The 25,575-nt window shown below is 41.7% G+C and overlaps 1 protein-coding gene across 2 annotated transcripts in view; it reads left to right on the top strand.

The window, feature by feature from the left end:
- The first annotated feature begins 13,066 nt into the window (after positions 1 to 13,066).
- The window catches only part of cdh26.1 (cadherin 26, tandem duplicate 1), a 28,305-nt gene continuing 15,796 nt past the window's right edge, over positions 13,067 to 25,575 (top strand). The window contains exons 1-2 of one of the 2 annotated variants that reach the window (XM_054784670.1): positions 13,067 to 13,216; positions 13,365 to 13,514. In XM_054784670.1, coding sequence (XP_054640645.1) covers positions 13,455 to 13,514 — 60 coding nt within the window. In that variant the 5' untranslated portion in view covers positions 13,067 to 13,216; positions 13,365 to 13,454. Of the gene's footprint in view, positions 13,217 to 13,364; positions 13,515 to 23,594; positions 24,545 to 25,575 lie in introns of those variants that run through there. The other variant, XM_054784678.1, reaches the window with a different exon arrangement.

Raw genomic sequence — 25,575 nt, 5'->3', positions numbered from 1 at the left:
ATCTGATCTGTCCATTCATTACACGCTAGAATGTGTATACTGTGGCCCATGACTGAATTAATAAGCTAATGCAAAGAACGACAAAACGGAAAATTTAGAATAATTACAAACCATTGAGCTTCTGCTGCTATTTCGACACAGTTTGATTCATGTCTTTAGTTCTAATAAGCCCTGGCTGTGACCTCAAAGGCCAATGCCATATATCATCAAAGTGTTGCCCACACCAAGCAATCATTGAGAACTGGATCTTACAGCACTGAAACAACATCATAGCGGTGCTCTCATAACGGATATTAGTGATCATCTTACAATGAACGTTTTTTTTGTAAAACGTGGACCCTGGACTGGTCGCCAGCCAATGGCAGGGCACATATAGACAAAACATTCACACTCAAATGGACAATTTAGAGTCGCCAGTTAACCTAACATGCATATTTTTGGATGTGGGAGGAAACCGGAGTACCTGGAGAAAACCCACACACGCACGAGGAGAACATGCAAACTCCACACAGAGATGCCCCACAGAGATTCGAACCCAGATCTTCCCGATCTCCTGGCTGTGTGGCCAACATGCTAACCACAAGGCCACCGTGTGACCACCTTGATTCATTTTTGACAAAACCAAATATTATATATTCTAGTCAATATAGTTTCCAGAAAAATTGATCAACTTCGACAGCAGTTTTTTAATTCTCTGAGGAACTTATAAACAATATTGAGAAACGATTGATAACAGTGAGAATATTTATTGATCTTAAAAAGGCGTTTGACACCGTAAATCACAATATTTTACTCAAACAATTTCAGCAATACGGAATAAGAGGAATCGCTAATGATTGGGTCAGGAGTTATTTAAGTAACAGAACTCAATATGTAGAAATAAATCATATTCAATCTCATGAATTACCAATAGAATGCGGTGTACCTCAAGGATCAGTACTAGGCCCCAACTGATTCATTATTTATATCAATGATAATGGAAACATGTCAGAAATGTTGAAATTCATACTTTTTGCTGATGATACAACTATTCTTTGTTCCAATCCAGATTATGATCAATTAATTGAAACAGTGATTGCTGAGCTTGAAAAACTTTGTGACTGGTCCGCTGCAAATATTTAATTAAAAAATAATAATTATAGCTAAATAATTTTAGCTAAAACCAATTAGATAATATTGAATAACAAGCAAATGAACACTGACAGGATAGAAGGTATACACATTTGTGACACAAAGATAGAAAAAGTAGGTGTGAGTACATTTTTGGGGATACTTATTGACGATAATCTCAGTGGGAAACAACACATTGCACTTGTCCACTCTAAACTTTCAAAAACTTTAGGAACAATGCGTCACGTGAGGAACCGATTTCACCAGAAAACTGTTAAAATCCTGTATAGCAGCTTATTTCTGCCATATCGAAATTATTGTTCAGGTATATGGGGCAACACGTAACAGACTCATTTACGTAAAATAATGACAAGTCAAAAGAAAGTAATCAGAATACTCTCGTATGCAAGTAAATATGATCACACAACCCCTTTATTCAATAACTTCAGATTTTTTGAAATTCTTATATATTATTGAACTGAAAACGACTTTGGTAATGTGCAACATTTTTAATAATCAAATGCCAAGGAATGTTTTGCAACATTTTCACAATAAAAAATGCAAATATTCAATTAGGCAAGTACACCAATTATATCAAATGCATATCAGTACAACACTAAAATTACACAATATTTCAATAAAAGGAATGTAGATTATGGAATAAACTAACATTGGAACTTAAAGATATTAAGTCACAACTATTTTTCAAATCCAAAATTAATAAGTCCCTACTGGATAAATATAAGTCTTAACTATCTACCACTTATGCACCGTAATTGTGAAATTATATGCGTGGGTGTTATGAAATTGTAATTTTATGTAAGTGACATCTTGCATCAAATAATGTTATTTACTGAAATCAAACATAGTTGGTATAACTCCCATGTCGATTTTTAGATTTTATGTTATTAAACTATTTTAATGTATATAGTGACATTTTACGTAATTGAATTTAAATTTTTTGTGTTTGTTTATGTAATTAATGCTTCTTGTGTGAGTGAATTCAAGTATTTTGAATCTTGTGTCATTTTTATATTCTTTTTTTTAAGTATTCAGTATTGTATTTCAGTGTATATGATTTTAGGGAGGGAGGGCATTTTTATCAGCCATAAATCCTTAGATTAATCGATTGGGGAGACATCCATCGGGCTAACAACTGGTGTGTCTCTTAAACAACGCAAATGATTGTCACGCATGCTCCGTAGCTTAGCATGACCGAAGAAGAGAATGGATCGAAATAGCATTAGCAGCGCTAGCATTAGCAGCGCTAGCATTAGTAGCGCTAGCATTAACAGCGCGCTAGCTAGTTATTGGGAAAGATTTTTAACAAATCAGCAAAACATACGTACATTATCGCGATCCAATTTATCCTTTTTATTATGTATTGTGTAAAACTAAGACAGGAACAACATCAAATTAAAAGCACTAAATGAATACAGACCCACCATCCACCAGTGCAAGCCTGGACTTTGTTTTTCAGAGAGGTGCACCAAACAAATATGTACATTAGCACGCAATAGGGTCATCAAAGACGTCTTACCTCTATGCATTTCCACATAGGATCAGCATTTGGGACCATATATGAGGTGAAAGTAAAATGGGAAAAATACAGTATAGTAGTTTTATCTGTGCCGCGTGACGTGAGGTTACATGGTGTGTTCAAGGACGTCAAACAAAGTGGACAAGTCGCTACTCTACTGAAACATCCAAAAACACATTATCAACTGTATATTATTTTTTTGAATAAAATAATGGGCCATATTTCCAAAATTGATATCCATTTTCATAAAATGCTGTTTATTTTAAGTGTGTTTTTTATTTTTTTTATCATTGCGCCCTAACATTTCCCGCTGCCAGGTGGTTGGGGATCCCTGACTTACAGCATACTTGGGGATATGATGTGCTCTTTTATACATTTGAAAACACCAAGAATGCCACTTTTATAGAATTGGCTTCTTTATTTTTAATGTAAAATTGATGTCTACATCAACAAATGTAACCGCTGACTCGTATGGAATCGAATCTTGTCGAATCAAATTGTATCGTTTGCACACTATATCGAGTCGTATCCAATCGTTCTGTTTTGAAAATATATCATTTCGTAATTGTATCTTAATCCGTGTATCTAGATGGGTATCGAATCATCTACTAAAAAGAGATTTACATCCCTAGTTGTTGGTCTTATATGGCGGGTTTCAAATAGCACTACAGAGTGTTGTCGCCACCTACAGGAGTATTAATAGACGACACCCCGCTGCGCTAAAAATCTGCTTCAGAATAAAAGCACAAGGTTAAGACCACAAGTTGAGAATCACTGCTCAAGCTATCCTGTAAATCCAATAAGACTTTCATTTTTTCATGTCAATTAAGTACAAAATTGGAACCAGCAGAGGACGTGTAACTATAAGAACATGTAACTATAAGCCTTCCCTTTTCACTCCCTTTCACCATAAGCCGCCTTTCACCTATAAGATGTCTGCATCCACACAGAGCAATTGGAACTACTACTGTAAGTTGGAAGACCATTAAGTTCAGCCGTTTCATGGATGACAATTAACAGGCAAGTCTGCAGATTCAGCATGTGAACGATCTGCTGCACTTTTAAACAAAGAATGTGACCAAACAGCTAAAGAATTTCCAACATGCGACGAAAACAAAGTGGCTTATGTTAAAACGTTAAGAACTGAAGTGATATTTAGTTAGTTTAGTGGAGCCTGCCTGCGCACACATACAGTACATTTTGAATTCAGTAGGCATCATGGCAGGCTGCACGGCCTCATCCCTGGCATTCACAATGGCCATGGACGTCATCATCAGGGCCTCTCGATGGGTGGTGGGAGGTGAGCAAACTAAGAACGGAACCTGCCTTCCACCTATCTGAGCATTCATGGATGATATGACCACACTGACCACTACTGGAGCATGCACCAGGCGGCTACTTCTGCATTGGTGACGACCCTATACCGATGGTGTCAGAGGAACCTGTCAAAAGCCTGGGCAGATGGTACAATGCAAGCCTCAGGGACAAAGACCAGGTCCAGGTACTACAGCAGGACATCACCAACTGTCTGGATAGGATCAACAAGACACTGCTGCCAGCTCAAACTCGGGTGCCTACAATTTGGACTTCTCCCAGGTTAATGTGGCCACCCACAATCTACGATCTCCAAATAACAACTGTGGAGAAGACGGCGCGAACCAACCATGTCTGACCAACATCAGCATCTACGGCAAACGAGTCCCTGAATTGCCTATCACGAGTCTCACCAAAGAATACAAGTGCTCTAAAGTGAGACTACAGATGACTTTGAAGGATTCCAGAGATCAGACGGTCAACAATGCTGCACCACCTCTGTTAACGGGACGGAAGTGGAAACCATCCGATGCAGTACAGCACGCTACGTCAGCCCTGAAGCACAACGACATTGTGGGACATGTCCAGCTGGGGAGAGGACAAATTGGCATTGCAGTGAATGAACCAACTTGGCAAAAAGCTTCAACCTCATAAAGGAGGAAAATGGTGGTAGAGGAGGTGTGCCGTCAAGACGAGCCTGAAAGAAGCGCAAAAGCTGTCTCTTTTGCCAAGCAGGGACAATGGATGAGGTAGGAAGGTGTGGAGAGAAGAAAGCTCACCTGGAAGCAGCTCTGAGAAATGGACGCAAGCAACATCACTTTTACCATAAGAGCTACAGATGATGTGCTCCCATCCCCAAAAAACCTTCACCAGTGGTATGGCGAGGATCCAACCTGCGCCCTCTGCCCAAACTCGGCGATTCTCAAACACATCTTGACCAGTTGTAGGACCAGCCTCACACAAGACCACAAATTAGGACCTCAAGAGTCTGGCAGCAGCCCTTGTGAGCAATAGGAGCACCATCAACTCCTCGCCCCTGAGAGCTGCCAATTCCATCTCTGTACTAACATTCATTCGGGAGGGACAGAAACAGCCTAACCACCCCACCGACCAAACCAGAAGCTTGACAGCTAGCCATGGCCTGGATTGGAAGATGCTAGTTGATATTGGCAAGCAACTAATCATTCCCCCAGAGACTGTAACCACCACTTTCAGGCCAGACTTTGTGCTATGGTCCCCTTCACTAAAGTTGGTCAACATTATAGAGCTCACGGTCCCATGGGAGGATTCCACCGAAGAGGCCTATGGATGAAAGAAACTGCGCTACCCAGACCTGGCAGCTGATGCACAACAACGAGGATGGAAGGCCAAGGTTTATCCAGCTGAAGTAGGATGCAGAGGTTTTGTGGCTTCCTTGACCATCAGGCTCATAAAAGACCCGAGGCCTCGTTTATAAAACCGTGCGTGGAAATCTGAGTACAAGTCAGCGTACGCCAGAAACCCAAAATGTGTGTCCGGACAAAAATATTCAGACCTAAAAAAAGTGACATACGCACACATTCACACAATTTGTGGTTCATAGATTCCACCTTGAGGAAAAGTGTGCGTACGCAACTCCGCCTCCACTTCACCATAGAAGGTCAATGCAAAGTGACTCATGAATGTGGCGTCCTTTCAGTATGGGGCCCCAGGTGGACAAAGTTTGGAAACCCCGACCTACAGCCTCGCTACATTACGCTACAGTGGGCACATCAGTAAGTTTGGTGAGTTTTACTCATACCTTCTGTTTCTGACTATTGTTCTCTTTCTGAGTAATATCACTTGGTCGAGCCAATCTAACACTCCACACTGCAAAATATGCAATAAAAGTGTGCATGTTTTGTCGAACCATACGCAAGGCTGCAATTTTGGTATCGTATCAGAAGTGAAAAAGTTGTACGGGGACACCCCCACTCACAAAAAATAATTCTAGACAATTTTATAAAGCTCTTGTCTCAATAGGATTTGGAGTGTAAGAATGCAATGTTTAAAAAAAGTGACATAAAAAGCTTCACCATGTGGAAACACATAAAGTGATTATTTGTTTTCTAAGTTTATGAACATAATCTAGTAATGTTGCTTTTACTGTATTACAAGGCTGCACTCCTATCACATTTCCGCTGCTACATGTTTCATCCTAAAACAAGGTGAATTAATTAATCAAAAAAACAGGAGCACTATAATCCTGGTATGTTCCTAAACATTACATAAAAAGCCTCCTGATCCTGCGACCCCTCCTGTTGTTACCAGTTGGTACGGGCCACAATGCCTACTATCACTCAGCCAGTCTAGGAGCTGCACAGCTCCCAGTAACCCTGCTGAGTTCATCTGACAGAGCGAGCTAAGGCGAGTATGTGTTTGTGTGTGTGCTAGATAGAGTGAGAGAAAGAGAGACAGTGAGAACGCAAGTGTGAAGCAGTGCCAGGGAAACCTAGAAAGAACGACCAGGGTGATCACAAAGGGGAGAGGGAGTCAGGGACGACAGAAAAAAGGCAGAGCAGAGCAAGAAGACGACGTGCAGGATCATTGTGGTGGCAAATTGAAGAGATGCAATGACTAGATGACCTGCTGGACTTGCACCAGCATCCTGTGCTGCAGCCTTGGCAATCTGACCCACACCATTACTTTATCATGTCATCTACAGGGTCAACCAACCACAACAAACGTCTGGCATGTAAGTAACACACTTTTACCATGCTTTTTCTGCAGCTTACTGGTTAATATTATGATATTTAACAGCTGTCGTTGAAGTTTGCGATATAGGCCTCCGTCCTATACGTGATGTTTACAAATGCAGTATTGAGCTAGACTTTTAACACAAACAATTGACCAGGATGTGAATGACGTCCTTGTGTCTGTGCTTGACATAAACCATACCAGCACCAATAATCTCTATGAATGACTGCTGCACTTTGCCACATACATTGAGTACATTAGAGACCGCATGGTTCTTACATAATATTCTCTGCTGTCCCAAATGTAAGTGATCTTGTTTCAACAGCCACGGGAAGGTCAAATAAACAGACCAGCTCAAACAAATGTAACTGTCAAATAGAGCAACAGTGTTGATACCAATTTTAAGGTATCAAAACTACTGCCTGGAATGTGACTGTGAGGTATGACCGCTGTCTTGCTTCCTGAGTGAGGACCTCACGAGAGTTCTAGTGTTAAAATGCAAAGTAAAGGAAATGCTTGCCTCTTTTAAGAATATTCTCTGTAAGTTGGTGCATGATAATTAATGCAGAGGCGTGAGCACTACATGTGAACTCAGCGGAGACTACCTAAAGGCCTTTCCTGACAGATCCAAATAGGGAGCAGTGGGGAATACTGGAGGTCATCGTTGCATTTATGCCCGAGTGAAGAGCCCTAATGGCTTTGGTTATGTGGATGGAAGTGGCCTGGGAATACGCAATGTGATCACACGTGGTTGAAGATACTATCAGAGCTGGCGGGGTTCTGACCTGAGTATTGAGACAAAGAGAGCGAGAGGGAGATTCATTGATTACCGTTACTTGCATTCAGTGTGACAGTGAATATGGTGTTTGGTGGCTGTGCTTCATGTGGGGATTCCTGCAGGATGGCACCATGCAAGGTAGGACGGGGGTATCAGGAGCGAGCAGAGTGACCAGCATCATCAATAAACAGTGTGTTTACAGCTAGGAGTGTGGGGTGTGAGGTGCTGTGGGGTAGCATGGCGGGGGAGGTGGCTGTGGTGCAGTGATCTCACACATAAATGATTTAGGCTTGATGGACTGCTGTGGCCGCACGGCCAACAGAGGCGAGTGATTGGCTAATAGCAGTAATACCTAAAGATGATGAGATCCTATGCTGCTGAGAGCTGGGTCGCACCATCACTAGACCCCAAGAGAGAAATAGAAGCTGCAGGTTGTTGGAGATAGATGGGCTGTCACATGTGACTGCTCATGCAGCGCAAGTACTTTCTTTTGCCCACATAAGCACTCACTTCACCAGGCGATCACGGGATTTCTTTCCCCTTGTCACAAGGGGATTGAAAGCCATACCATGTGACTGTTTGCTTCAATAGCAACATTTGTTCTTGGCTTCCAGGTCTCTTGATCTATGACTGCGCCATTAAAACGACACACGGCAGCCAATGACGCACGTAGCTGAATGTTCTCATCACAGAGAGTACAGCCCCAGACAGCAGGGTGAAACCAATACACACTGAATGCTAAGGGGGGAACAACTGTAATGCAGAGACATACTGTCAGAGTGACTTATTAAAGTAGTGGATGAGGAACAGAGGTAAGCCCCTGGAATCAGACATAATCCCTCATGCAAGAGGTTTACATCTTGAGCCACATTCCTTTGCATTAGAAATCGCTGACAACATCATCATAAAACAGGCATGGATGAGCACATTTGGCAAACGAGAAAAAAGAAAGTCTTTAATCTAGTATCGAATCGTTGTATTACCCTGAATGAGGGTTATCTGAGTCCTGCAGAGCCGTGGTAGCATTTACTTCCAATCACTGACACTACATTTACATTGTACTGACATCAATGCACTGCTCAGGTTGCATAATGCGGTGCAGCATTGACATAATAAAAGTATTTGTCATATTTCTGCATGCGTGTAGAGGCTGCCAAGGCAGGAGGTCTTGCACTGCAATATACTGTAGGGGTGCGCAGCTGAAGGATTGTACCAGCATTACATAAGAGCAAGCCTTGGGTTATTATGATTCAGTGTGTGCTTGGACAGAGAAGAGGTTTCTGGGTAGAAGCCTTTTGTCTTATCACAGATCACAAGTGTCATGGAATTTAAGAAGGGATCTTCCACTCAGTTGATACTCCAATGCCTATGATCCCACAGTGGCGTACGCGTAACCTTGGGGATACGCGTAATAGGGGGTACGTGAATAAAAATGAAAAACAATTAGCGCATAACACTCACAATTACAAGTGCGCCTGAACGCCTCACGGCACAAGTAGAAAGGTGACACAGCACGGAGTTGGTAATTCCCCTGTGTGCATCATATGAAGACATACGTAAGTTTGATGATTATTTTGCACACTAAAAGTGTTTAATCTTGAAGATTTCATTCATATTGGTGTTCCGATCCCCGCACGGCGCAGTGGTCACTGTGAGTGAGGATTCCCCCTAAAATGAGGCTTTATCGTTGGCTGTATGTGTTTTTGTACTTCAGATAGTGCTTTATCATGATTGCTACACTTTCCTCCTTCAATTTGGTATGCAGATTTAAACCATAGCCGTTGTGAGTGGACAAAAAAAAGTGATGCTCGAATTCAACCCATTCAAATGGAAGGATGCCAACATCAGACTGGAATAAAAGATATGTAGGATGATTTCTTATTTATTTATCAGTGCTCATGTGCAACTTGATCAAAATGTGACCATGCAAAATACACATTTTGGACCCGGAATTACTATCAAATTAATTAACCAATTAATAATGTTCAATGTTTGAAGTTAATTAAGATGAAAAAGTGCATGTTTTTTAAGTGTGCAGCAGTAGGGGGCGCATGGCTTCAGGCCAAATGTCTGAAGGGGTAGGCCACTGTAAAAAGTTTGGGAACCAAAACCCCCCCCCAAAAAACTAGAGATTCGTCATTGGCTCATTCCTCCTCAAGAATTATTCAATAAACAGTAACATAACAGTAAACAAAGTAACATATCAAAGTTGGGGGGGAGTGTGCTCTCATCATCAACACAAAACTACAAGAACAGCCACCTTCACCTGTTTAAAAGAAATATTTCTAGAAATAAACTGGCAGAGCGGTACAATCTAGTAGCAAATGTGGACCGCTCATGTCAACTGTAGGCTAATGGGGAGCAACTTAACAGGGTTGCCTTGTTTACATCAAGTGAATTATTACTTACTAAGCGATGGACGACACATACAAGAATGGATTCATGCTGGTGGGGTCCGGCGGCTGCTGCTGGTCTCGCCTTTTCGGCTCTGGTCCTCGGCCTCCCCGTGGCAGGGGGGCGCGGCCCTCACTCTCCAGGGATTTGCTGCCCCGCGGGTGTCGGCTAGCGCGGGGCGGTGGGTTGCCTTGCTGCTCACCCGTTTGCCCGCCTGCTTGCTCATTTGCTGGCTTTCCCCCTCGCCTGCTCCTTTGTCTGCCTTGCTGGTGTCGTTATGCTGTTGGGGTGGAGGGCGCCTGGTGTTTTCTTGCTCCCCAGTGGTCCGCGTTTTCAGCGACTCGGGATCTGGGTTGTCGGTCTGGGCCCCCAGTGTCACCTACTCTGCTGCGCCTCGGGTCGGGGGAGCGACCACGGTGTGTGTGTGTGTGTGCGTGCGAGAGTGCTTTTCTTAAATTTATTTTTATATATTTATTTATTTGATTTTTTTCATTTTAATTTTTTAACTTTTATTTTATGGGGGTATACGGGCGATTGCTCCGTGGGGGCGGGTGCTGGATGTTCCATCTCTGCCGCCCGGGCAGAGATGGGGGGAGCGTGATACCTCCTCTGTCCCTGGGCGGGGAAGTCCTGTGTCGGGGATCGAGCATACGGTGGCCGGGGGCGGGCTGGGCTGTGCTCCCGGCCGTGGTCGGGCTCTTTTCCGGTTGCGGCGGCGCCCCAGTAGGGCGGTGGATCTCGGCTCGGCCTGGCTGTGTGGGACGGGGCTTGCTGGTTGGTGGGAGGCAGTGCCTCTCCTTTCATACATTCTCAGTTACAATTACACATTCACACATAAAACTGCTGTTGTTGCTGTTGTTCTTGTTTCTCTCTGTATTGTCCACCTCTTGTTCCTGCACTCGCCCCTCAGTTTCCTTTTCTCTTCTTCTCTATCCCCACCTGCTCCGGTCCAACCACTCCAAATTTGCATAACAACAAAACATCAAATAAAGTCACATAAATTCTGTATAACAGGGGAAGAGTATCGTACACTTTTCCCTGGCAGAGCAAATCTGTTGAGCACGTAAGGGCTTTTCCATCAACAATACTATCTGCCCTAAAGGCTGGACAGGACAAAAAAAAAAGAAAACACGACTGACACCTCGTGACCAACGTAGAATACTACATTTCATCAACGTCTGAAAGCGTCTTCTGAATCCCTCATATTTGTATTTTCATTCATTTAGCCATTTTTAGGCTTGAAAATGCTTAATTTAGGCCAATAATACAGTACGTACATGATGCATATTTTTTTCCTGTTAATCGGCCGTAGTCAACCATGAAACAGCGACAATTCATTAATTAGGGCGGCAGTGGCTCAGGAGGTGTGAAGGTTGGTGGTTCGATCCCGGCTTCCTCCACCCAGTTGTTGCGACCTTGGGCACCCAACTGAGGGTCACTCACTGACCAACAAAATGAACATATTTGTGTACACATTCACACATGACCACACGCACACATGAACAAACACACTGGTGACATGAGTCAAAGTGTCAGCCCGTGCAGACAAGTGGGGGGTGGGGGGAGGCACAGCGTGTGTCAGGAAAAATTTAGTCCAGTTACACAACCAAAGCTGGTCAGTTGGGCAACCCACGTTGTACACGGAAAAAACACCACAATCAAAATAAACACACCACAAAAAAACACTTTGTTAGCTTCAGCGTACTTGGAGGGTTTCTGACCCCTTCCAACAATAAGGCACATTGTTATCCTGAATGAATCCTACCTGACTCTGATGCTACTCAGACGCAAGTGACATCTGACAGTTACCACAAGGGGTCAGACTGATACAAGGAGTCTATCCAGCCATCCTTTTTCTACACCACTTAGACCAGGGGTAGGGAACCTATGGCTCGGGAGCCAGATGTGGCTCTTCTGGTGGTTGCATCTGGCTCTCTGGCTTTAACACAATAAAATGTTTTTGTTGTAATTTTATTTGACAGAAATCACAGGGTTAAAAATAACATTCAAAATATAAAACTTCTTTATGCACTTTAATCCATGCATCCATTTTCTACCGCAAGCACAGAAGTCACATTAATGGTAAGAAGTATTTTACAGTATTTATTATTGGTTAGCTTCAATATAACAACGTTATTAAAAATAATAATTCAGAGACTTACAGTATTATGCTCTAAAATTGTTGGTCATGCTTAATAACACACATTTAGTTGTATATGGCTCTCACGGAAATACATTTTTAAAAATGTGTCTTTCTTGGCTCTCTTAGCAAAAAAGGTTCCCGACCCCTGACTTAGACTATTCAAGGAACCCACAAGCAAGGATCCAAAGCAAACTTGTGTGCTTTGAGGCAGCAGTGATGTAGGGTACCTTGAAGGGACAGAAACGATAAGAGACCGACAGCCTCATGTTTCTGTTACAACACCTGTTGCCCAAAGTGGGGTACGCGTACACCAAACATCGTCTAAAAATGTGAAACAGCGTCATTACAGTAGCGCTTAACACTGAGAGTTACGCAATGCGCCTGAACGCCCTGTGTCAACAGCTTGCACGGGGCGGGGAGAACAGTGCAGAAGAAAGGAGACACTGAGACTCATATTTATTTAATTTCCTTATTTTTTTTTGTATTTTATGTGCCTTTGTTTTCATAATTATTTCGAATTATTATGTTTATATGCAACATCAGTTGCATCGTTTTACCATGACTCTTTGTATGTCGTGTTGTTACGGCAAAACACAGCAAAATAGCATAAAAATCACAGTCCATCACATCTTACCACTGCTTGTCAGCACTTGAGTTAAATCATGTTTTAAACCAGCCGCTACACACAAGCCTGGCACATGTCCTTGTGTATTCTTGGCGGGACAACACACGAGGACATGCTCTTCTGTAAAGGTTTCCTTTTCCAAAAAAAAAAAAAAATCAATTTAGTATTCATATCACAATGAATTAAATATGTCATATAAAGCAGTATTATTGTGTGCGTTTGTGGTTTGTATTTTTTAAGTGGGCAAGATTAGGGGTACATGACTTCATGACTAACTGTGAAAGGTTTGGAAACCATTGACCTATTGCATGTAGGACTTCATGACAGGCTCTGGCAGTCCACAGTATCGTTTCAGTCTTTATATGTACTTTCATTATTTAGGAATATATCCAACTTTAGGGGAATCCGAGGAACAAAGCTGAAGCTAACCTTGTTGCTATTGTTCAGCGGAGACAGACAATTCCCAGCGAGTGTTGGACAATGATTCTGCACAGCATCTGAAGCTGAGGGAGAGACAGCGCTTTTTTGAAGAGGTCTACCAGCATGATGTGGACAACTACCTGCCCTCAACTCACCTGCAGATAGACAGCAGGAAACGTGAGTGACGGTGACAACTCTGACAATGCTCTAATAGAAGAATTTGAAAACAACGCCACATATGTTGCAGCTTAAATAGATGAACATCATTTGGGACACAATGCTTCTAATGCTTCATACTAACTTAACACCTCATTTGTGTCTGCAGCCCCCATGGGAAGTATCTCATCTATGGAGGTGAACGTGGATGTGCTGGAGCAGATGGACCTGATGGACATCTCCGACCAAGACGCCCTTGATGTGTTCCTCAACTCGGGCTCAGGAGCAGACGAGGGAGCGCTTGCATCCCCACTACCAGGTTTGTGTTTGTTTTTTCTAATATAAATTGCATTGAGGCGGAAGTCAAAAGGCTGGCATCAGTTGTAGAAAGGGACTAGCAGAAAGCCGGGACCACAGTGTGAACCTTCAACACCTGAAATTCACTTCTCCTCCCCTGTTGTGTTGAAAGCAATTGTTGCCGTCCCTTTTTTTTTTTTTTTTTTTACATTGCCGCACATCTAACTTTTTACGACTTTTTTCAGCTCAAAGAAACAGGCTAAGCAGATAAACATGGTAGGTGAGGAACAACCATACTTTGATTGATTTAGTGACACAGAAAGCCAGAGCCAGAACACTGTCGCTGTCGGCACACATCAGAAACGTACACAATCGGAACAACATGGCTTGAAAAACTACAACTTGGCAAAACTCTCAGTTAGCAGTCTAATTTCTTGCCTTAAAATTCACTGTTGGGATATAAAATTGTTGGTGTAACAGCCTTACTTGTTGTACGAATGCTGGCAAGCATTCACACATTTACAACTCTGCACCATTTTTCATCTATTTGTTATTATTATTATAAGTTTATAATTCCACCCTTGTGTATTAGCATGTTAGCATTTTTGCTACTTGGAAATGTATACACTTTATATAGACAGCGTTTTCATCTTCAATGTTAACATGCTATTATGCTATTATGCTAACAGTTAGCATAAGGGTGATCTGCTGTTAGGGCTGTGAATTTTTCAAAATCTCTTTAGGCTTTAGAAAAGAAATTCTCAACTGGTGGGTTGCAGCCCAAAAATGGGTCATGGACCCGTTTTCAGTGGGTTGTAGGTTTTTGCTTGGGCCAAAAAATAAATAAATCATACCAAAATACTGTAATGATCCGATGTCTGTGAATGCACCTTGCATTCTTGTCTGTGCTATTCGCTTGCTACGCCACCACACGGTGCCTGCCATGTTTCTGGGCGACTGTCAATCTTTAGCGGGAGAGGAAGGACATCGATTAGAGACTTGATGTATCGTGTGTGGCTGAGGAAAGAACATGGCTGCAGATATCTGCAGGACAAGAGCACGCCATAAAGAAAGACAGGGTCTCACCGCTGCAGCTCGTGTTGTGCTCGCAATGAACTACTCGCCCAGGCTGGGAGATGGTCTTCCGCAGAAATGGGCCTCCTGTTATTAATAAACTTACCTAGGGAGTTAATCAGAAGAAAGGTTTCATTTTTATATTGAAATATTTTTTTTAACTGCAGCTTTGTTTATCTGAAGAGTTGAATCAGAGCAAATGACCTTGCTTGATTTTCTTGAAGCTGATTCACCTCTCATCCTGGTCCAAGTCCAGTTGCGCTGATTGAACTCCCCAGTTATACCATCAACCGAGCGACATTTTTTGATAAGTTTGTGGATAAAAACTTCCTGAAATGATCATTAAATTTGTTTTGTGCCGGCACACAGTGTTATGTTTCGTTTCAGCACCTCAAATTTCAACTGCAATTTAATGTCTTTCCATTAAATATAACATATTTGAGGTGAAAAATGTCCACAGTTTGTGTCACCGCTTGTCTTTATGGGGTGATGGTGGGTCCCGCAGGTAGCCAAACCAGTTGAGAACCACTGCTTCAAACATTTTTGTGGCAAAAACGCACAGTTCAAGCACTTGAATGTCGGAATCATGCCTTTCCCCCACGCATGCAACATGTTTAAGATAGTTGCATTAATGGAATTATTTGAATTGCGATTATTCTAAACAAGCCTTTCGGTGAACAGATACGTTTGTGTTTCTGCTATCATCTCAGTTCATGGGCCACTGAAGAACAAAGGTTACCAAAAGAAAGCAAAACAAGACAGAACACGCACTTTGAGCAGCTTTTGTTCACAGAGGCGGAGGACGAAGATGAAGACGAAGTGGATGAAGAAGCCGAGGTCGTCTACAGGGCGTGTCCACCTCTGCAGCGGCAAAATGAAGTCCACGGCGGGTCAAAATCACGCATGTCATCAACATCATCAGGCTCCAGCGATACTAGCGGGGGCGGGGCCGACACACCTGTGATCCAGTCAGACGATGAGGAAGTCCATGCCGACACCCAACTGCTGACCTCTGTTCCCCAAACCGGGGATGAAGAAACAGAGGATGAGGAAGAGGAGCAAAGATGCCTTCTGACTAAATCGTCGCAAAGACTGTAGGAAAGAGTCTGGCATCTTCCTCTTGCTGTCGCTCTGCATTCGCAAAGAAACCCAAGCATGGTTCACCTGCTGTTGTTTGTCCTTTGAATATTTGTATGTGTATTTATATCGTTCTTCTCTTTGGAAAAAAACTGTCAAGTGAAGATCCTCTTTGTTTCCTGACATTTAACACAAATTATACAGTTGGGACTTCTCCAACGCCCACACACTTAAATGCTCTGGCTGCTTACAGCCTGAGGTGAAGCTCCCTCCTGCTTGCTTTGTCTTCAGAGCAGGTACCAAGCAGCCATGTCAAACAAGAAAGCTGCCGTGCGTCGGCACTTTGCAGATTTTTGTTTCAAAACAAGAGAAAAAGCCATAAAATTCCACGCAAAAAAAAAAAAAAGCGGGTTGTAACTCAGCGACGCGGAAGTGCCTCATGTAAACGTCTTCGGCGAGACTGAAGTCGTTCGAATTCCAGCGTGACGAACATTTTGTGGGTTGCTCTGGCTGAAACGTTTCCAACGTAGTAAAACGTAACCACTTTATTGCCACGCACTTACTTCTCTTTAATTGTCTAAAGATGAACGTTAAACGGCAGCAGCCACACCGCATTAGGAAAATGTAATTATGACGGCTGTTTTGTAATACTGGAATAATGAAACTCTGCAGCTTAGCTTTTCCATATTCTTACAATGCGCAGTTAGAATTACTTTCTGAACGTTACCAAAATGATGTGGTGGTTTTACATTACCAGTAAACAACACCCGCCATTGTTAATCTGATAAAGGTGGCAAAAGAATGTATCTTAATCTGTTCGCCATATCTAACATTAGATATTAAATTGCATTCACCGCCAAAATCACCTGCCATTTGGCTTGAGCGTCTCAAAATGCACAATGGTTCTAATTATTGCAAGGATTTCTCACCTTTCCAGCAGTATAATAGTGTTGTGCAAATGTTGTGCATCTGTTTCATGTTTAAAACTCCCTTACACAATCCTCACAAATGAAGAGAGTACCCGCAATCATGTAGCAGACAAAACCTGTTGTTGTGTGCATGTGCAAGCTATTTACATTAATACCAATGCAACAGCAACTGGAGCTGTGAATGCATGCCTTTTCTTTCGGTTGCACAACAGCTTTGTGTTGCATGACTCAAACTAAAGTGACGCCTGTTATTAATGGCTTAGTACTTAGCTGGATGTGTTGTTCCTCTCCCTTGTGTGCGAATGACTTGAACCGGATTTTTAAAAGACAAAGATATGTTTGTGAAGTCAAAGTGCGTGTTAGTTTGAGTGGGTGTGGGACCAAAATGCAGTGGAAAAGGTGGCATCCATCAAAATAATGGAGGAACATGTAAAGAAAAGAAAATGGGACCTGTTTCTTGTCTTCACTAGTGATACCATGTTCAGGGGAACCTCGGTTTTCGTCATTAGTCTGTTCCGACAGGTCCAACGAAAGCTGAAATGTACAAAAAACGAATCCGTTTTTTCCATAAGAAACAATGTAAATCCAATTAATCCATTCCAGACAACTATCAACACATTTTATAGAGAGTAATTACAGTTTTGCATGCAGAAAACAAAGTGAAACACATGTAAATGACAAACTTTTAAAGAGTGGACGGTTAAGCGGGAGTTACATCCTGATGTACGTGTTACCACGTGTTACCACACGTAGAGAAAGTAGGGTATCAGAGGGGTTGCAAGTGTGTCATCTTTAGGGAGAACGTGACAGCAACGTGCTTGCCACTGTGGCCGCTTGCCACAGCTTTTAGATTGTGAGTGCGGCGTGCGACTCGTGCGTGCTAGGTGTGCTTCATGTGAAGCTATCGTCTGTTTCACTCAGTGGGGAGGCTCGTGAAGCCCACTCACTTTTGCTTGCAAGATGGCCGTACTGGCTTCCTACGCCACATGCGGCTATCGTGACCGGGAGAACCAGAGTGTACAGCGGGAAGAGCCGCCTGCCGTGGCCGGGTAAGGTGCATTAATGTGGGCTACGCTATGTGAGCAGCCGCCGTGGGTCCATGGAGGTCAGGAAAACCAGACTGTACAGTTGGAGGAGTTGCCTGCCGCAGGCATCCCAATTTTCTTCCTACGGGTTTTGCGTGTTGTCTGCGCGTTTGAAAATCTGTGTGTGTGTCTCATGCGATTTTCCCCGCGTAGCCAGCACGTAGGAGCACGTACGTCGTCATATCACTCCCCCTTTAGAGCTGTATACTTGCTGACTTGAATTTTGTTGTATTGAATTTTGTTTTTGTTCTTTCAGGTAGTGGCCTGACCCACTACCTGATATGTGTCTCTGTTAAACCATTCCCCCTGCAACCTGTGTTAACTCTGGAAACTTTACATTACAATCCCATTGTAGCAGATGCTACCTTTGTACTTTGGGAGGTGTTCTTTCTTGAATAGTGTTAAATAGTGTTTCTGTCCTTTTTTATCAAAGGTCTGGCAACTTTTCTTGCAGCTATCTTAGATTAAAAGCAGTACAGATTCCAGGAATTTTTGGCCCCCTTTTTATTATTGTTTTTTAAAATTACCTATTTTTTTGGGGCCCCTTGCAGTTAGGGGACCTTGGAATTTTCCTAACTCTTCCTCCTTATATGGGGCCTCTGGCCAATAGCACTCATGATATATGAATTGAAAAATTTACAAATCGGTATCGGCCGATTTCACTCATGGATGATCGGTATCAGAATCTGAATCGGCATCATCAACCCTGATCGGAGCATTCCTATCTTGAAGACCTCATCAGCACACAACACAGTGCTTGAAAGAAGGAAGGAAATTCTGTGTGTGTTCTATGAACAAATAAAGCACCCCTCCCACCCTCAAAAATGTTAACAGAACACATTTTTATAGTTTTACAATTATAAAAACAATTCTAAATACATATAAATGATGAATGAAAGGGATAAATGAACATTTCATGTTACTTTGAAGACGTGATTCTTGACGTGACTGTAAACAGCAAGGTGATGGAGACTGATCTCGCTGCCACATCGTGTCTTTGGGAACACTCACTTTCAGTGAAGCTAAAAGGAACCTCACATGTTCATTTATTCTTTTCATTTAAAACTATAATTGTAAAACTATAAAAACATGTTCTGTGTTAACATTTTTGAGGGTCAACCGCTAATGACATCATCGACGGGCGACATAACTTGCGGTATCGGTTGCCATTTTGTTTAGCTAGCTAATAGGATGCTAACAAGGAAAGATGTTTTGTGATAAAAAAGAAGACATTAAGAACAAAGCTGGACTCACTCGGTGTATGAACAACACAAGACAGACGGAGAATGAACGCAAACAGGGGCAACATTGTGGAGTAAATTTTATGTTAACCAAAAAGCACGCTAAGCGGGGCAGATGCTAACCAAGGTTACACTGTATATGGCACAAACGGTGCACTGTATGCATTTATTGAAGGTAGACTTGATGTCATGCCATAAAGTGGCTAAGATTATACAGAAGGCCCATGTGTGTGCTTGTGGATTTAAAGATGAGTACAGAACAACAGGTATTCAACTATAGTTATTGTAAGTCGTCCCTTTTTGCAACCTTTGTGCAGTATAAACTTTATGTGTATGTTGTTTCTTATTGGAACATGTTGCACCAATATGAATAAAAATGAACGGAATTAAAAAAAAGGCAACACTCAGTTTAATTTTGCGTTATTATTTTGTCTTCTTCTTTTCTGCAGTCATTCTCTCAACCTTAGCATCAAAAGAGCCATTGGGGCCCGTTTCCACCTAATTTAAACCCACTTGGAGCCACAAAACCTATTTGACCAATACATTGTAGGTAACACTACGTTTGGAAATGTGATAAGGGAGGGGTCAGCCACAAGAAAGGACAGCAGTTTACCTTCCACCGACGGGATCACGTCTTCAACAAGGCCCCGTCCAGCCTACAAGTGGAGTCTGATCGGGATGGCATCATGTATTGTCACGTTCCTTTTCTGTCTTCCTGACGGAGTAAGGAGCCACCCCTGTTGCCACCTGTCAATTAGTCATGTTTTTAAGCCTTTTCTGACAGCTTCTACACCGATTTCTTATCAACATTTGCAATAAAAGTATTTAGTTTTGTCACATGAATTAGTTCCAGTTTCAGGACCACTCTCCATGTCGCTTTAGTTGCTATTGTTCATTAGTAACAATGGAAGCTAACAAGCTAACAAATGGTTGACCGAGTTGACTCACCAAAAACCACTGCCCCGAGCACTTTGGCAAAGGATTGCACGGCACACGCTCAACTCCGACACAGAACTTAGAAAGGCTCATGACGGTATACATCTTTTTTAGTTTAAAAAAATATACAAGGGGGCAACAAGGGGCTCCCCTGGAGAGCCCTGACGCAAAGACAAGTAAATAAGACAAAAACAGTGAGCTGGCATTGTTCAACTACAAGCCGAAACTATTAATGCTGCAGTTCAGCCAATCAGGAACTTACATACACTTCCTGGAACTTGTGTATAATAGAAGAGTTTGTTTTTGGCGTAGTGGGTAATGACCTTGGCACTTGCCACAAGGGACTGTGCTTTGATTCCCAGTCTGAGTAAATGGCAACATATGACAATATGTCATTATTATTATTATTATTTTTTTTAAAACTGGCCCTCACAGTGTCTGCCAAGAAAAATTCAAGCTGGTCAAGTCCCCACCCAATGTCTCACCTTATTTCTCCTGAGGCATTTTTAGGAGAAATAACTGAGAAACATTTTCATACAAAAGAGAAACTAAAATGAACCTGAGATGAGAATCTCAAAATTGTCTTTTGAGCTGTAGAAGAGAAAGCTTTGAGCAATGAAATTTTCCTATGGGCAGGTACCAAATACACCGACACCCCTGCTGTGCACTAGACGGGGTATGCTACAATTTGCAAGCTAACATACACACATACTGCAAGAGGTAGCTATGTTTCCGTTAAAGGATCATGGACTATCACGCGATATGCTGTAATGGTCTACCTCCCTTTTGCATACTTTGTTTCTAGTTATTTCTAGTTATACAGGTTAAACTAGTTTCTAATGTGTAGTTTTACTATCAATTGTCAACCATGGGGTTTAATTGTATGCCAGTGCTGCTTTTGTGTGGTTTGTTTTCTCTCCATGGTGGTAATCAGTGGTAATTTAGAGCTGGGCTTTATCCTTAAGACCTTTTTTTTTTTTTTTTACATAGTTCACAAAAGACATCTATTGAAGCGTCGCACCACAACAATAGCCCAGAGCCCCGTAGCAATCCATTTTCCCTCCTTTGCCTGAAAGAAACATTGTCGCTGACAAGAACTACAGTGTTTCAAGTTTAGACTTTTCAAAACACATGCGGCTAAGCCTTTCGTTTGACATCAGACCATCTTAGATGAGCTTGGATACAGAATTTATTGATACTGTAAAGTTTCATATTTGTAATAATTGCGCTAATAATAACACCAGGTTTGGTCCAGCAGTGAGGTTGGTGTGTTGTAGTTTATTCAGACGGACAGAGGAATGGAGATATTGATCTTATTGCCTGGGGGCCACTGTCTTTTCAGCTGGTTCCAAAGTAGTGTTAGTAAACCCATGGTTGTGGGCTGGGCTGTGAGAGTGGGAAAAGTTGCATATCCATTTCTGTTTACGTGCGCCTATGTATTGGCACGGCAGTGTCCATTACAAACACTCAAAAGTCTGCCAAGTAAATGTACCCAGAACTTTTAAAAGTACAGAGAGAAAACTAACTACAATCATGCCATTTTTAATTTGAGGGTTAGATTATACTGTAGTTGGGCACAAATGCATTAACTGATTATTGCGGTGCGTGGATATAAACTGTAGCTATGCTAAATGGCCAACAGTACTGGGAAGTATTGCATCAGTTAAAGCTTCTTGGAAGCCATTTTCCCAAGATTTTGGAATCAGTGACCCATTTAGGAGGTCACAGGTGTCCAAAAGCAATCTCAGCTGATTCATGGCAAGAGGCAGAGTGCAGCCTTAAATGTATCTTGCGGTGTACTCCAGGGGTCAATAGCGGGACCAAAACTGTTCAACCTATACATAAATGACTTTAAAATTAAACTTAAAATGCACAGTATATGCGAGGACAATCCTAAAAACCTTCATCTTATCGGTATGTGGAATCAAATTATGGAACGGACTGAGTAAAGAACTTAAAAAATGCACTAAAATGAGCCATTTCAAGAAACAGCACAAGCAGTTGATGTTGACAAAGTACAAGGAAGAAGAGTCCTGAACCTCTGTGTACGGTACATACCATAATACCTAACCACTCTTGCACTTAGTACTAACTCTTCATTGTTTGTGAGAACAATGTCTTGACTCACTCATCATCCAACTATTAACCCTTTAATCAGTTATTAGTATGATATACTTATTATTTATGACTGTTATATCATTTATTTACAATGACTACAAACTCTGACTCCTATTTTATCACATGGTTATAGTGCTGTGTATTTAAAATTGGCATAGAGTACATTTAAAATACGGGAAGTGAACAAATGTATTGTAATTGATGTGAAACGGATGGGGGTAAGAATTTAATAAAGCTTTGCTTCTTCCTGCTGCTTTTTGGACATGTGGAACTGTGAATTGTAACATATGATAATATTCCAATGTATCAACTGATACCGATGTAAGCAGCAGCTCTTCCCTCAAACTAATGTCAGGTCACATCTTATGTAATAAATGAACACATGATGGTTGTTTTACGGTGATGCCACTTGATGCAACTCACAAATAAATGGAACGGATGCCAGCCGGCAAGTGTACATCGGTAAAACCTCACTCCCTCTGCCTTAAGAGCCGCGCTGAACGCTGGGTTGACAGTCTGGGGTTTTGGCCCAATGGTCAGTGCTCTCGACTCCCATTCCACTGTGCAAAATGAGACAACTACTGCAATATGCAATGGACGTTATAGAAAAACGGCCATATTTACTTTTTACATTCTGTCTCAACAAAAGTAATTTAAAAAATCATGACCGATAGTCAACTAAAATAACATGTTCTAACATCAACAAGTAAGACAGTTTAGACTTAATAAATTCACAAATCAGAATCCAATTAAATAATGCAGGCAACTATACAATTTGGAAAGCAGCTCGTTTTTATGTGGCACAAACATCCGTATAAGAACAAAGTCCAAAGTATTAAACTGTGGACTAAATTAGTCAGTGAAATTATAAACTAGGCTCCTTCAGCGTGTCTCCTGTTGCTTATATTCAAAAATGCTTGTCACACATAGTTCACATTATTACGTAGGCTGTATAAGCACAAAATAAGAAGGTGAGTATTTTTGTTTTAGGACAACTTACCTTATGTACAACGATTGCTACTAATTTCCAGCCTTCTCCGTGTCTCAAATGGAGTCGCCCTCTTGCATCAGCAGGAAATACAGTCGGCCCTCATTTATCATGGTTAAATAGTTACAGACCCGACCGTGTTCAGTGAAGTTCTGTGAAGTAGGAATCATATTAATAAATGAAATATTTTCCTTGTCAGAGCATAGAAAACCTGGTTATGACTTTCTAAATACGATTTTTACCATGATTAGCGACCTGTAGACATGAAATAACACTCCTATAGTCACCTTTACACGCCTGTTATTCTGTGTTTACAACACATTAGACAACTGTAATGCACAGGCTACGGGATCACTGCACAGACACAAGAGATGGCCACCGCTAGCATAGCAAGCTAACTAGTTAGCCTTTCTGATTTACTTATTCTAACCTTATGAAAGTGTTTCAAATGGAGTTGGGGCTTGAAGGACCAAAACCTCACCACTTCCACTCAAAATGGGAGGAGAATTGGGAGGAGAAGTATGTCATGTCAGACATGCCATGGCTGATTACATGCAGTGTGAAGGTAATCTAATCTAATGTCATGTAACATTACTGACACCTAGCGGCGAGAATTCAGTATATAACTTGACCTTAAATATTTTTTGCAAATAATATTTATTAATTTAGAAATTTTCTAAAGACCGCGAGAGACCGAGGGAACAATGTTCGAACCGCAATGTAGCGAGGGATGACTGTATGTCCGTCACGGGCTGATACTACCAGAAACAAGTGCTTGCCAAACGGTGTGTGACGTATTTGTGACAGTAGGCGTTAAGGAGTGACAGTATCTAATCTAATTCCTGATCTAAGTATCGCCATTGAGGCTTAACAGCTGATAATGGCCACTGAACAGAAGCAATGGTGTCGTTAGTGTAACAACTTAGGGCATGACTTCCTGTTTGTGATGTATGGTGGAAGTAGTTTCACATAGATCTTGCAAAGGTTTTTTTTTGTTGTTTTTTTTTTACCCATCAACATTTTTTTGCCCATGTCCGCTCGGGGGCTCCATACGACACTATTATCTAAAATATTGTCTCATATAATAAAGGGGAGGGTGTTCGCCACCAGCCAAATGAAGACGATATCATACAGTATCCAGTGTATATCTACTCCGTTTTTCAAATTTCTCATCACGTATTGGAAGGGCTGGATAACTTTATAGGAGCATTTCTGTGTAATGTGTCGAAGGTGAGGATGTTCGGCAATCAGTTGCAGACGGCAACAAGGGCAAAGACAGGTATACCCTAAGCCTAGTGTGTTGTTTCTTTGCACATTGGTAGAGCTCGGTTAAGATTGACGCTTCCACATTCAATAAACACTCTCAAATATAGCAAATGTAAATGCGTATGCCCAAATCACAACCGCAAGTCAGTGTAGGTAAAAAGATAGTATTTAAAATACTGTGCATGTGAACAAACACTCCTTTGTTGATACAATGAAGTAGAGCAACTTGCTGCCTACAGGCACAGTGGGCTGTGTTGTGCATCGGAGCTGGTAGCATAAACACAGAGCTGCTGGAGAGCTGGAAAGACAAGATGAGGACAGTTTCTCTTCTTCTGCTGGTAGGTCTATTTCTAAAATACCTCCAGTTTTAATGAATATGCCACATCACACATCACAGTGCATTTCTTCAGAAGGAGTTGCGTTGTTACGCCACACTGCTAATGTCTAATATTACCATAGTGATACGGATGGTCGAGATATCCGATTCTGAACTTTTCGAGTTGGTGCTTTAGATGCTGCACGATTATGGCCTATTGAATGAGTGTAATTGTAGAACGAATTTTATTTTTCCTGGATGTGTGCTACTGTTATTCACTTTGTTTTAAGTTTGAATTCATATTTCACACTGCACTGTTACAACACCTGCACGTTAATGTTTAACCCAGGCAACTGCTTAGATTTCACAGGTGAATACTGCAATCTAACCTAACAGTTAGATTCAACAAGATAGAACAAGTAAATTTCCCCGCTGTGGGATCAATAAAGTACATACAACTACAACAAACAATCACAAAAGGCAACAGAGAAAACACTTTTACTGTTCTTCCATAATGACTGGATGTGTTTTACTCAGTAATGTAAAAGAATAAGATGAGAGCTTTGATCGCAAAAACAGAATTGAGAGGATTTTCCCAATACAGCAGACTTTGCTGGTTGCTGGTTGACCGACAGTTTATTTGGAAATACAACAACATTTTTGCCACAGCAAAATAATATGTTCCAGTGTCAAGCTGTCGCCACCATAAAACATTCATGAGCAGTACAGGTAACATTCTTACCTGTCATGTACACATAAAGGGGAGCAAACAGCTGCCAAAATACATAAAAATAAAATAAAACGTGTGACTGAAGCGTATAGGAATGCATAGAGGGAAGAATACCACTTGAAAGGCAAGTCACTGCATAAAGAAAACATTTCACTTTTTTACTGTCATAAAATAAAAAATAAATATAAAAGACGGAAAAAAAATGTAAACTTCTGTTTACAGTGAAACCCTTTACTCTTAATTTTGAAGTGACCTAAAATGACAGCAAAATTGCAAGTCACAGGCTAGTACAGTGGAACCTCGGTTAGCGTACGCCACGGTTA

This window comes from Dunckerocampus dactyliophorus, chromosome 1 (genome assembly GCF_027744805.1).
Source record: "Dunckerocampus dactyliophorus isolate RoL2022-P2 chromosome 1, RoL_Ddac_1.1, whole genome shotgun sequence".
In the NCBI taxonomy this organism is placed as follows: domain Eukaryota; kingdom Metazoa; phylum Chordata; class Actinopteri; order Syngnathiformes; family Syngnathidae; genus Dunckerocampus; species Dunckerocampus dactyliophorus.
The sequence above is the reverse complement of the archived record's forward strand: the minus strand, read 5'-3'. Positions and strand labels throughout refer to the sequence as shown.